This window comes from Apium graveolens, chromosome 2 (genome assembly GCF_009905375.1).
Source record: "Apium graveolens cultivar Ventura chromosome 2, ASM990537v1, whole genome shotgun sequence".
Classification (NCBI taxonomy): domain Eukaryota; kingdom Viridiplantae; phylum Streptophyta; class Magnoliopsida; order Apiales; family Apiaceae; genus Apium; species Apium graveolens.
In genome coordinates this window covers 92,593,411-92,606,578 of record NC_133648.1, presented here as the reverse complement: position 1 = coordinate 92,606,578, position 13,168 = coordinate 92,593,411, and the positions used below count along the sequence as shown (strand labels likewise).

The window sequence follows — 13,168 nt, the reverse complement described above, 5'->3', positions numbered from 1 at the left end:
TTTTCAGTAGAATGATCAATTTAACTAAAAAAAATCAAACAAAACCGTATTCTCGGGCAATAGGAGTAATTGTGAGGATGATCATTAAAAATACCCTTTTTGTAATTTAATAAGCTTAATACGCATTTGAGTGTCGGATATATAAGAATATTTCTAAAAATACGCATTTCTAATTTGGATATTACTAGTGAAATACGCATTTGTCGCATGCGTATTTTAAAAAAAATATATTGGATACCCAATTGACAAATGTGTATCTAGTACAAAACAGGATACTCAAATGGCAAATGCATATCACAAATGATATTTTTAGCTATCCAATTTCAGAATGGGTATTTTCAGTTGTCAGTTCATCAACTAAGACTTTAACTTAAAAATGGGGAAAAGACGCAATTCCGTACCACCCGATTCCATTTTAACTTGACAAAACATAACAATATCTGAAGATATACACCGTGTTCGCAATTTATTTACTTAAACAAAACTGAGAAGGGTTGAGACTGATCCTCTAATCATCATCACTGAGAACAATAAAATCCTTGGCCTGATGCGGTGATGAAGATTGTTCCGCTCCGTGTTTCTTCAGAAATATTTGGCTCAAAGGAGATTGTGCTGAACTTGTTCTGGGAATCTTTGCAATATTTAGTCCTTTGTCAGGGTGATGTTGATGATCCATTAATGAGGTAGCAATAAAACGTTCTTTGCCACTGGAAGAAAATTTAAGATCTGCTGTTGAGGCAGGCACCACGCTAGATATGTTTAAGGAAGCAGAAGATGCTAGTGTTTGCTGTAGAGGATTCATTGCATCTCTTGAAGCCAAGGTGTGTATTGTTCTATTTACTACATCTTTCAGCTCAACTGAGGCTGGCGCTGCAGATGGATTATGGGCTCGAGGTTCTGTGTGCTTTGCTTTTTCAATTTTGTCAGCAGAGGCGACTACATTGTCAGGGTGATGCTGATGATATTCCAATGAGGTAATAGAACGTACTTTGCCATTAGAAGAAACTTTAGGATCTGCTTCTATTGAGGAAGGCGCCAGGCTAGATTTGTTTAATGAAGCAGTAGATGATAGTGTTTGCTGTAGAGGATTCATTGCATCTTTCGAAGCCAATGTTTGTATAGTTCTATTTACTACATCTTTCAGCTTAACCGAGGCTGGTCCTGCAGATGGATTATGAGCTTGAGGTTCTGTGTGCTCTGCTTTTTCAGATTTGTCAGCAGAAGTGAGTACATTGTCAAGCACTAGTGCTCTTGGTGAGGCATCATTTGGAACATTGAAATCGACACTCATTTCCAGATTTTCACTAGCCCATTTATAAACTGCAATGGATCTTCTTTCCAAAGCTTCAACAAGAAGGTACAAGTCACTACTCTTATACTGGTAATGGAAAACTCGATCACTCCAAGCACAAGAACAAAGCTGCTTCGCATGTTGCAGACAAGCATACCTGCCCGGGGAACATGGACAACTTGCTGCAGAGAGGTGTAAATCATACAGACATATGAAGCACTCCCTTTTAAGGGTGGAATCAAAATCCTTCTCCACCTTCTCAAATCGCGAGGAATTGCAAAGAAACTCCCTTCTCCTGCGCTCCTGCCTATAACGTGACTACGCAAGGAAAAACATGTCAAGATATTTGAATTTTGTGGAGAATGATTAATTGTCTTTGCACACTAATGTCTATGTAGAGAAAGATTTATTGTCAGTAGATTTGAGAACTTCAAGAACAGCCAGTCAACCCTGCATAAAAACCGAATGCAGCCAGTCAAGATTTACCTTGAGTGCTTTTGCAAGTATCCCATCCTCCCCACAGACACTAGTCCAATGTAGAATATGTGCTGAGTTATTTTTTTTCTTCATAGTGAGCTCCCACAGAGCCTTCACGGCTTCAATGGCAGCATGCAGCAACAATTTATCATGGGAAACAGATGTCTTTCTCCTCCTTCCACTGTACAACTCCACAACATTTTGCCCATGAGGCAACCAGTCAAAAGGAGCAAAGTTCACTGCCTCAGAACAATTAAAGCCACAATCAATTCCTGAATAGTATGCCCCAGGAAAGATGAGGAGAAATTCCCCTTGTAGCTGCACACAACGATACAAAGGTATACCCTCAGATTCCAATGAAGAGAGGGACAGCTGAGTGGCCTGCATGAAGGATCCAAAGATTCACTACCGATCTCAAAATATGGCAAATAGAGGACCTCAATTGTGAATTTGACAAATTCTACCATCTAGGTTTGATAATGATGTTCAATACTGATCTAAGTACGATAATGTTATTAAAAGGACATATCCATTACCCATTATTTAACTATACAGGTTTATATGACATGAGCAATTTGTCAGTGCTTCATGTTTTGTCACAAATAGAAATATCCTAACAGAACTTTACTTTTTGTATAGAAGACATAGAAGGAATTAAAATAAAAATAAAAATTAGGCATATGCAGATTTTAAAGCAACGACCTATTAAAATTTAGTCCACCTAATTAATGTAGCTGAAGATGGTATGTCCTGGAAATCATGAACTGGTCAACATAATAAATGAGGAGAAGGACAAGCGGTAGCAGCAGAGTTAGTGTGCGATGGATTAAAAACTTACATCAAAAAAGTGTTGGCTGGTTTTAAACAAATTCAAATGCACGCACATAGAGAAGCTAATTCAAACAGATTACCATAGGTTCTAGCAACCGAAACATCTCTTGCTTGGAAATTTGGTAAAGAGGCAATAAATATCATCACTCACCAGCTTATAGAGTAACTCAGGATGTTCCGATAAATGTGGATTTTTCCTTTTTAGGGCTGCCTCAAACTTAAATAAATATATCCCTGGGATTCCATACCATATTTTTGGGGCACCAAAATGCATGTAACATAGTGAGTATAGGTGATGATCTTCAACTTTCTGCTCTTCAGAAGTAGACAAATAGATCAGATACTACCACTAAAATTAGTTTGATGACTAAATTAAAGTATCTTTATTGAGAAGGTAAATATACACATGTGACTAATTGCGAAAGAAGTCAAATATAATACAAAACTTTGTATTCCCATGCCCAAAATATAATAGTTTATAAAATCTAGTTTTACTTTATAAATTTTGCATCTTACCCAACAATGAGATGACAAACACATTCCGATATGTAGTCGAGGGATTGAAGCAACAGAGGTGTTGTGATTTTCAAAAGCTAGAAGGGAACCCGGCAAGTTTGCAGTATTATTCAGATTCCAGCCTGATTCAATATATTTAAGATGGTTCTGTGTCTCGAGGGGATTGGATGATAATGGGAACCCACTGCCGAATGTTCTACTATCCAAATCATCACAGCAAAGCACCTAACAAATTAGAAAAGATTAAAAAGCTCATTGGTGCAATAGTATCTCTCATTGGTGCAATAGTATATCTCATTCACATACACTTACAAAAGTATGTATAGTTTGTGTAGTCATTCAAAATTCAAAAATCATTACATTGTGCTTTTTTTAATACCTCAATTTTGGCAGTTGGATTTTCTATTATCCGCCAATATTCACCTTCAATATCCTTCACCTCTAGTGTATGTTCTGCTGATAATACACTTAAATTTGCATCGGCGTTCAATTCCTTGTGTTTCTTGCAAAAATAATGATCTTTAAAATGATCTGCATATTTCTTAAAAGTGTCTAGAGTGAAATCCGGACCACGTTCAAATTCAAGGCCTTCATGACAATATTCAACTTCATCACTGTCAGAGTTACATCCGCCAACAAGCCCATACTCTATACCCATCCTCGGAGCTGTTCTCATTTTACCTTTAATGTTTGCAGTAATTCTGTGAATTATTCTCTGTGAACATCGATCCTTAAGTTCATCGACTTCTTGAACATATGTGCTGAACTTTTCAGTTTCCCACTTTTTCTTTCGTTTAAGAAGTTCTGGTGGTTTCCATGATGGTGGAGGAACAATACGGCAGATCCCATATCTCTCAGCTTTTCGACGTATGTTAGCTACATAGTTCAGTGTATCTTCAAACTCCTGAGATTGAGTACAAAGATGAAGATCTATACCAGCTAGTCAACTACAAAACCTGAATATCAGTTGGAAATGAGGGATCTACAGTTAGTGCAATTACCTCTTCAGTTGGATAAAATACAGGAGCCTCCTCAACCACAGGTATCTGTGCTGCTTCAGGCTGCCAACTGGCTGTGACCTATTTCAATTTTCACTAAGCAATTACAGACATACAGAACTGGAAAACATATAACATACAGGGAAAATTACCTGTCTTGAAAATATGAAATTATCATTAAAAACTATTAAGTGCAGAAAACATAAGAAACTTCCTATAATCCAAATTACCTTTAAGCAATCACCACAACGTAGTAACCCGTTGGGGAGAGAAGTTTTAGAATCATGGTTCTGCAACCAAATAAAGGCTTTAGTAAAAACCCTGTAGTTTATTTTAAAAAAAAAGATAATTGTTCATACATCGTACCCAATATTTTGCTAAACAAATAATCTTATGCTGCTTTTCCAATTGGGCACATACAATGATCCATCATTCCCAACAAACATATGGTAGAAACATCATACTTCTTGTTAATAGATAGGTTTTGCTACCAAAAAACAGGTAAAGATTCATATTTTGCTCAGCTTGTTGGTTAAAGAGGGGATAATTATCGTCTTGGTCACAGGTTCGAATCCCACGGGAGGAGAATTTATGATTATGCCTCCTGAGTCAGAGTCTGTCGCTTAAATGCGGTTTATCTTGGTTCACGTGGTTTGCAAGCTATTGCGTGAGCCCGTAGTGTTTACCAGTGCGCACCCGAACGGTAGCGGCTGCGGGTTACATATGATAAAAAAAAAAAAAAAACTTCTAGAAATAGCTACTTCAGACCCCCGGGGCCAGGGAAGGGGTTTGTAGAAAGCAGCTTTAAGGTTAATTCATAAAGCTTTTATTTTTCTCCACTCTATGCATTATTCAGCAGTAGTTATTTTCCAACAAAAAAATACAAGTTGGTGAAAAGAAACTATAAATCTAGGCCAGAACCTGGGATCTGAAGACAAGCAGATAAGTATTTAGTGGATGATCTCTTCAAAAATAAGTATGACGAAAAACGATAAAGATTTAGGACCTGTACTTTCTACAATAAAGAATAATAATTTGTCTATCACTATCATAAAAAGTATGCAATAAATGGATATGAAAGGACTTCCCATTGAAAACTACACAAACAAACATAATTTTTACTTCACATTTATCTAGTAAGAGCTAAACATTCAATAACGACACAGATGATACACTTTACAAGGATTCACACATGTGAGGAAACAACAGAGAAAGTACTAACAGTCGGAATTCGTTCTGATTCAATTTCGTCAGCATCATGACTTGGTTGATTATAAACTATCCATGGTCTAGCCCCAGGCGATTTCTTATACTTCGAACTTTCTATGATATCCGAAGAAATGCCACTTGATGCGGGTTTTTGATGGCATTCAATCCCATTATGTTTAGGACTACAAGATTCTCGATTCGCTCTTGATCTCCTAAGCGTAAAGGTTGTAAGTGATACAAATCCTGGTGGAACAGATAGCTTTTCTGCAGTGTCATTTATGCTAGGATTTTCCATGGGTTCTATACCTGCAAGTGTCATAAAGGAAAAATATCATGAGCAAAGGACTAAATTCAAAAAAGTAACTGAATACCAAAGCCTATATATACACAATTGCATACATATCTGTTTGTAATTATTACTAGTTGTCAGGAAATTAGTAGTAATATCAAGATTTTCCCACAAATACCAGAATATTCAGTTAATAAATACAGCTAACTGATAAGGAATAAAAATAACTTGTTAAATATCTGAAAGCACGCACTACAGTACTGAGCAAGCAGCAAATTTACCAAGTATGTGAACACATAAACTCAGTTGTTTTCACCTTAAAAAGACAGCTTAATCTTCTAGACCCTTTCCAAGCCAGGTCGCGTTTTTTTTATTTACTTGTATGCTTCAACAAAAAGGGCCTTTTTACTGCTAAGGCTTGCATTCATATCAAACTCTCATACCCTACCCCGCTCCATGAGCCGGATAGAGTATCTTTGATTTCAATTTGATACATAAACAAAAAATCATAATCATGTGACAAGAACAAGGGGAAAAACTATTGCCTTTAAGCCACTGAATTATTAGAGAGCAAAGTTGTTTCCTGAAGGAGCAATAGGGGCTGGGCTGGCACTGGGCATGCAGGTTATTTAGCACTTCGCAATTTTGTTAAAGAAAAAACAATTTAACCTTGGCATGTTCTTAAGGGTAATTAAATGATCACTTATGCCACTTAAGGTAAATGTTAGGATACATCCAAGAAGATAACATTTTTATCTTCAAATCAAGCCCTAAAAAATATATGCAAATTTAAAACTAGGCAAATCAATAACATGCAAAAATAGACTCAAGAAATTATATGAAAAATCACCCAACTAAACATATGCCCTTACCTGTTAAAAAAATCAAAATTCAAAATTACAACACCTTAATCATCTTGGTGTTAGATAGATACAGAAACATACATAAATCAACTACATCATGACACAAAAACTAAATCAATTAAAGGTATATGACAAAATGGGCATGCATAAAGATTACAACTTTGAGGTATAAAAGCTGAGAAATGATGAATTAGAAAGTACCCATGTAGATTTGTGAATAAAGATAGTAGTATCAGCCTTGCTTTTTGTCAAAAATGAAAGAAATGATGTTTAATTTGAGTAAAAAGAACTCAAACTTGCAAGCAAAATTATAAACCTTGAACACTGCATAAATATGTGCATATACTATTGGTAACTTTAACTTACGAATGCAGTTGAGTCAGACTGTTGGAGCTCTCAAGCGACGGTGCTTTGTGTTCTGTCTTATGAGTTGTGTCCAGTTTTAGAAAGTGCCGATGTACTTCGAAATAAGCTGTACATAGGGGTGTACACGGTTTGCCCATCGAAATAAGCTGTACATAGGGTTGTACACGATTTGCCAACCCGAGCAATCTAAACCGAACCGACCCTATTTCGACCGAATCAAACCGATTTTTTTCAACCCGACATATAGTTGGGTTGAAAAAATGTCAACCCGATTTAATTGGGTTGGATATGGTTTTCGATAATTTTAAACCAATCAAACCCAACCCGATTAAAATATATAGGTACATTCTAATAAGTTAATCCAAAATTATGTTTAGGCCATTTACATAAATCCATATATCTCTGACTCTAAATGTAACTTATAACCTCCGTGTTCATAGTTCATTTCGTAACAACAATAGATGTTTGATTAGTGTTATATTTTTTGCATTTATGATTCATTCCAATATTTAAAGCGTAAGCAATATTATTAGTACTTTTGATGTCGAAAATTAGATGCTTAAGACTATTCAATACGGAGGATTGTAATATTGTTTTGAACTATTTTCAAGTGTTTTAAATTTTGAAACCTTATGTTTTATTATAATTTTTTATATTAATTTTGTATATTTAATAAACCGATCAAACCGATCCAAACCGAACCAAACCGAAGTATACAAATAGGTTTGGGTTACAAATTTAAACGGTTTGGGTTGGGTTGAAATTTTGAAAACCCGAATTAATTGGGTTGGGTTGCTAAATTCTCCCAACCCGCCCAACCGGATCCGTGTACACTCCTAGTTGTACATGTGAAATAATGTTTTTTAAATTTATAATTAATAGATTTTTGTTTGAAACTTATAATTAATAGATTTAGTTTATTCTTCTAATATTTGTTTACTTTTATTTATTGTGTAAAATATTATAAATTCTATTAATCATATTAATGAGTTTGTGTAATAAATTTAGTTAAAATTATTTATATTAATCATTAAATTTTAATTTTTATGATTAAAATAAATGATACAGTTGCAATATTAGTTTATAATAATAATTTATAATTCTAAATACATTATATCATGTTTTTTCATTGTGAGGGTTTCACGCAGTTTTAGCTGCTCTTTCGCATCATAAGGCTTCTTACATTGGTTTATGTACAAGGTCTTATCATTCATTAAATGAATGTAAATACAGCTTTTTTTCATGGTGATATTGAAGAAGAGATCTATATGAATCAGCCTAAAGGACTTGTTACTTCTAGTAATGAGAGGAAAATATGTAGGCTAGTCAAGTCCATCTATGACCCCAAATAAGCTCCGATAGACTGACAATATTTTTTTGATGAAACTGTTATAGACTTCGTATTTTTAGTTAATGAAAGTGACAAGTGTGTTTATTATAAGTTTAGAGGAAATGAATGTGTGATTGTGTGCCTGTATGTAGCTGATATTTTGTTGTTTGGAACCGATATTGATATTATTGACTAGATGAAGAGTTTCTTGAAGAGGCACTTTGAAATGAAGGATATGAGTGATACTAGTGTGATCTTGGGATCAAGTTGACTCAGTCAATTGATGGATAACGTTGTTACAGTCTCATTATATAGAGAACTCTATACTTAAAAAGTACGGTTATTCAAATTGTAGAATCGCTAATATGCCGTATGATTTAAAAGTTTCTCTTGTCAAGAATATTTCAGGAGTTCTTATGTCTCAGTTAAGGTATTCTCAGAAGGAGTTCCCGTGTCTCAGTTAAGGTATTATCAAATTATTGGGAGTTTGCAATATCTTGCTAATGTTACTAGACCTGATATATCGTATTTTATGTCTAAGTTAGCTAGATATACAAGTTGTCCATAAGACTCATTGGGAGGTACTGGATAGATGTTTTCCCTTAACTTGCATTACTAGATGTTTTCGAGGGATATTCAAGGGGTACAGTGATGCAAGTTGGATAGTTAAGAAATTCGGTTCCAGGGGAATGACTGGATATGTGTTTACCCTTACGGGTAAAGCAGTGCCCTGAAAGTCTTGTCGACAAACTTTGATTACTCAGTCTACTTTTGAGGCTGAGTTGTGTGTACTAGATGCCACGAGGACGGAGGATGAATGGTTAAATGGACTGACAGTAGTGTTACCTGTAGTAAACAGACCGCTCCATGTCTTTTTCGTTCATTGTAATAGTCGTACAACTATCGACAAGTTTAGAAGTGTGAAGTATAATGTTAATACCAAGATACACATCTAAGTTAGACTAAAGTCTATAAGGGGTTTTGTGTCTGATAGGATTATTGTTATAGAGTGTTGGGATTCGTGGCACAAATGCAACGTAAAAATAAAAAATAAATATGAAAAATAAAACCCCAAACGCAAGATCCATGCGAAACAAGACATTAAATTCGGAGATTAGATGTTTACCTTAAATAAAGCTTTCCGTATGATAGTAATGGAGGTCCTGATCTTGATGAATCACACCAGCCCTCCACCTAGAGAAGATCTGCTCTCTAAGGATATCCACACGAACGTACGATCGTCCAACGATCACCGGAGCCGGTACTAGCCGATTTTGGTTGCCTCTTCCTCTCTCTCTCTTTCTCTCTAGCCTCTCTAAGATGTAGAGCTGCTAGGGTTTCTTCTCAAAAATGTAATATGACTTTGTTGTGCAAGACATGACTGTATCATAACAAGACTAAGTCAAATTGACAGCCCTAAGAATTAGTTGTATGATAATCTAAATTTTTATTTTGTATTGTATTACTTGAGTCCGTAAAAATGTCAAAGATCAGAATGGAGTATTTTTCTGTAAATAGTCTCAAGCCTAAGAATAAACTCTGAAAGAAGATCAACAAAATCATGCCTCAGAAAAATGGTGAAGAAGCTTGGAGTTGAATAAATTTGATTTAGAAAAAATGTTCTAAGTCAAGATATCTACAAGTCACAGATCAAGTCATATAGAGAAGTAATTCGAGAACTCCAGAATGACTTATCGAGAAGTCCAAAATAGCTTATAGAGAAGTCTCAGAGATATCGACAAGCCAAATGAAGACATGAAGATTGGAGATATCGACAAGTCAAATTATCATTAGAGATCTCAGAGATATCTACAAGCCAAAATGTGTATAGAGATCTCTGAGATGTCGACAAGTCATTTCTGCATTAGAGAACTCGGAGATATCGACAAGTCAAAATGAAGATATGAATATTGGAGATATCGACAAGTCAAATTATTATTAGAGATCTCAGATATATCTATAAGTCAAAATGTATATAGAATTCTCTGAGATATCGACAAGTCATTCCTACATGCAGAAATTTGGAGACCTCGACAAGTCAACGGCACTTATAGAGAACTCGGAGATCTCGATAAGCCATTATCCTTATTGAGATGTCAATTCTCTATAGATCAAACTGGAGATCTCGATATGAACCTCAAGTACAGAATGCATAAAAGTTAAAGATCCAAGATTATCAATCAACAAACTATCTAATCAATTAGATTGACAAGTCTACAAAAGCAACTTGAAGAGTGCAAGATCAAATACCAAGATTAACTGACAAAGGAAAGTCATAGACCTACATAATTTGCCAAGATACACTAAGCCATAAATGGAAAGCTTTAGAGATAACTTAAAGTATGGTTTAGTACATCTTATTGCATGCTATGCAAACCTGTGTTTACTAATCTATAAAATAAATATTGGTCCTTTGCTTTTAAAATTGTATTAAACATATCTAGTTTTTCATGTAACTCTCTCAAGGAAGAAGCGAAGTTCTTTACTTATAAAGAACCCAGGATTTGTAGCAAAACACAAGTTTAATTTTAATACAAAATTAAGTGAGTTTTGAAATATTGTGTGTACTATTTTATTTAAGCTAACATAATATTACTGCATTTCTAATCTACTTTGTTAACCAAGTAACAAACATTCAAAAAGCCTTAAAAATATCCAAAATACTCACCCCCCCTTTGTGTTGTATTCATTACCTAACAGACTTCTAACCCTAAAAATATACATCTTAATGTATATATAGGGGAGAGAGGATTAAGTCCTAACCCTAAACCTAACGGGCTTCTGAAAACAACCCATTATGATTTCGGATTTTATTTATTACTATTAAATTTAAATTCTACTATAATTAATCAAGTCTCACTTAATTAATTTAATAATTAAATTCAAATTAATAATAATAAAATTTATAAATTCATAATTTAAATAACACTCCGTTTTAAATGTTTTTTGTGTGTGACGCTTTAGGTTATTATTACGTTGACAATAATTTTATTTTCTAATAAAAAAATTATAAACAATGAGTGGCATCAAGTAATACATAATTGCTACCCAAGTAATAATAATAATAATAGATGATTCAATTAAACATTTCGTGAATAATGTACAATGTAATATAATCCTTTTAGCCTTATATTAAGATCAAACTCGAGGCATGCATTGTGTCATCCTCTATTAACGTGTAATCCTTGTTTCCTTGATCAATGAGTAAACTATTAAACAAATTAGTATTTGAGCACGACCATGCATTTATAGTCTTACTCAATCAAGAGGCCAATAATATCACTTCTTTAATATAGGAGGTGTAACGACTCGTATATTTTTAGTATTATTTAAATGTGTAATTATTGAATAATTAAATAAATAAAATATGTGTATGGGTTCTTTAAGTTGGATATTATCTTGTTATTAATTATGTGAGATCGTTGGTGTTCAAGAATTATTTGTATAATTATTTGTTAAACTATATTGCCTCGTTGTTACTTGTAAAAGTGGTTTTAGGGCAGATTTATTTTCATAAATACTTGGATTGTTTCTAAAACTGTTTTTATGATTTTATAGTTACAATAATTATTTTTTGGATTTTATAAAATTTAGAAATTAATATTTTATCAATTATTTAGCCCTGTATGATTTTCTGATTTCATTTATTTGTAAAATCCGTATTTAATTCCAGAATTCTTTAAAAATTATGAAACTCATATTTATTTAAGTTTGGAATATTTCGAGAATTTTAAAATTATTTTGGAAATTTTTTGGGATTAATTTCACACGCGCGTCGATTCATTTAATTGATAAAAACGGGTATAACTTGCTTTTCAGAAATTATTTTAAATTTATGAAATTTACGTTTTTGGTAACTTCAGGATATTTACAATATTTTAAAGTTAATTTGGTAATTTACGGGTTAATTTTTTAACCTGTAGCTATTCGCTAGATGGATAAATTACAGTGTGAACTCAGGTTAGCAGGGTACGCAAGTGGATAACTATAATTATACTTATCCCCAATTTTTATTTTTCCACCTTATCTCTCCAGCATCACCCTATTTCTTTCTAACCTCTCTCTCGCTTCACTGTAATTCCCCCTCTCGATCATTTCTTTCTTTTTTTCCCCTGATCCTCTCTGAATCCCTCTCCCTCCTCCCCTTTCTCCTTCGGCTTTGGTAAGTTCTGGTGCCACCTGCTCTTTTCCCCTCTGTTGCCGGCCGCCGCTGGCCTCTTTTCCGGCCAGGTGGCCTGGGCGATGCTGTGTCTGTGCTTTGTGTGTGTGCATCTGCGTGTATGTAGTTGTGTGTATGCGTGAGTCGTATGTGTGTGTGTGCAGTGTTCGAGTGTGTGTGTGTATGGTGGGGTTTTGCCCTGCGTTTCTGGTCAGTGATGGTCATGTTCTGTTTTCTTCCTTTTTTCGATTGCGCGCATGGCGCTTACTGTTTCCCCTTACCCTGACTTGATTATTTCTGCTGTTATTTTTTTTATTAATTCAACATGAATTATTGATTAGTTTCGTGAAATATTTGTTTTGTGTGAAAAATTATTATTGAATAATCGGTGGAATCGGTCTGGACACTTGAATTATTCGGGCACCGACCAATTTCGCCGCCATCAGCGATGAACATCGATGAAGTGACGGTGGACAGTGATGACGTGATTCTGAGTCCTACTATAAATAAATAATAATCAGTTCATAAAATTATTTTTCGGCAAGGATTAGTTATTTTAAATTGAAGTTGGGCACATAATTTGGGTTGTGAATGGTGACTGTTGAATTGATTGCCTAATTGATTGGTTATATTGTGGTTGTTAATTGATGTGGTTGACGTCGAATTGTTCGACGGGTAGGCCGATAAACAGAGGAGGTGCTGCCCAAATTTTGGGAAATTAAGTTCGAAAATACGGGAACATATCCTGTGATCATCGAGATTACTAGTCGAATATATATATACGTATATAATTATAAATAAGTATTTTGCAGGACCTGCTGGTGTGTTGTGATAGAATA

The 13,168-nt window shown here is 34.5% G+C and overlaps 1 protein-coding gene across 3 annotated transcripts; it reads right to left on the bottom strand.

Moving 5' to 3' along the window:
* Positions 1-393: 393 nt before the first annotated feature.
* On the bottom strand, positions 394-6,995 carry LOC141707654 (putative inactive lysine-specific demethylase JMJ19). Of its 3 annotated transcripts, none has more exons than XM_074510952.1 (9): positions 6,841-6,995; positions 5,336-5,628; positions 4,344-4,403; positions 4,117-4,194; positions 3,495-4,019; positions 3,116-3,340; positions 2,751-2,909; positions 1,778-2,149; positions 394-1,609 (listed from the first exon to the last, which is right to left on the bottom strand). In XM_074510952.1, the coding sequence occupies exons 2-9, from the start codon at positions 5,615-5,617 to the stop codon at positions 509-511; spliced, it is 2,802 nt and encodes a 933-aa protein (XP_074367053.1). In that variant the 5' UTR covers positions 5,618-5,628; positions 6,841-6,995; the 3' UTR covers positions 394-508. The 3 variants fall into 3 exon arrangements, with proteins under 3 accessions (XP_074367053.1, XP_074367052.1, XP_074367054.1); XM_074510951.1 differs by lacking the exon at positions 6,841-6,995 and adding an exon at positions 6,676-6,834; XM_074510953.1 differs by lacking the exons at positions 2,751-2,909; positions 6,841-6,995 and adding an exon at positions 6,676-6,834.
* Between the last annotated feature and the right edge of the window lie 6,173 nt (positions 6,996-13,168).

What these genes read in the sequence shown, in the direction of transcription:
- LOC141707654 (XM_074510951.1), bottom strand. An exon ending in ATCCAACTGCCAAAATTGAG is followed by an intron (nt 3,341 to 3,494) that starts GTATTAAAAAAA and finishes CTAATTTGTTAG; the next exon opens with GTGCTTTGCTGTGATGATTT. An exon ending in GTTTGTCATCTCATTGTTGG is followed by an intron (nt 2,910 to 3,115) that starts GTAAGATGCAAA and finishes TCTGAAGAGCAG; the next exon opens with AAAGTTGAAGATCATCACCT.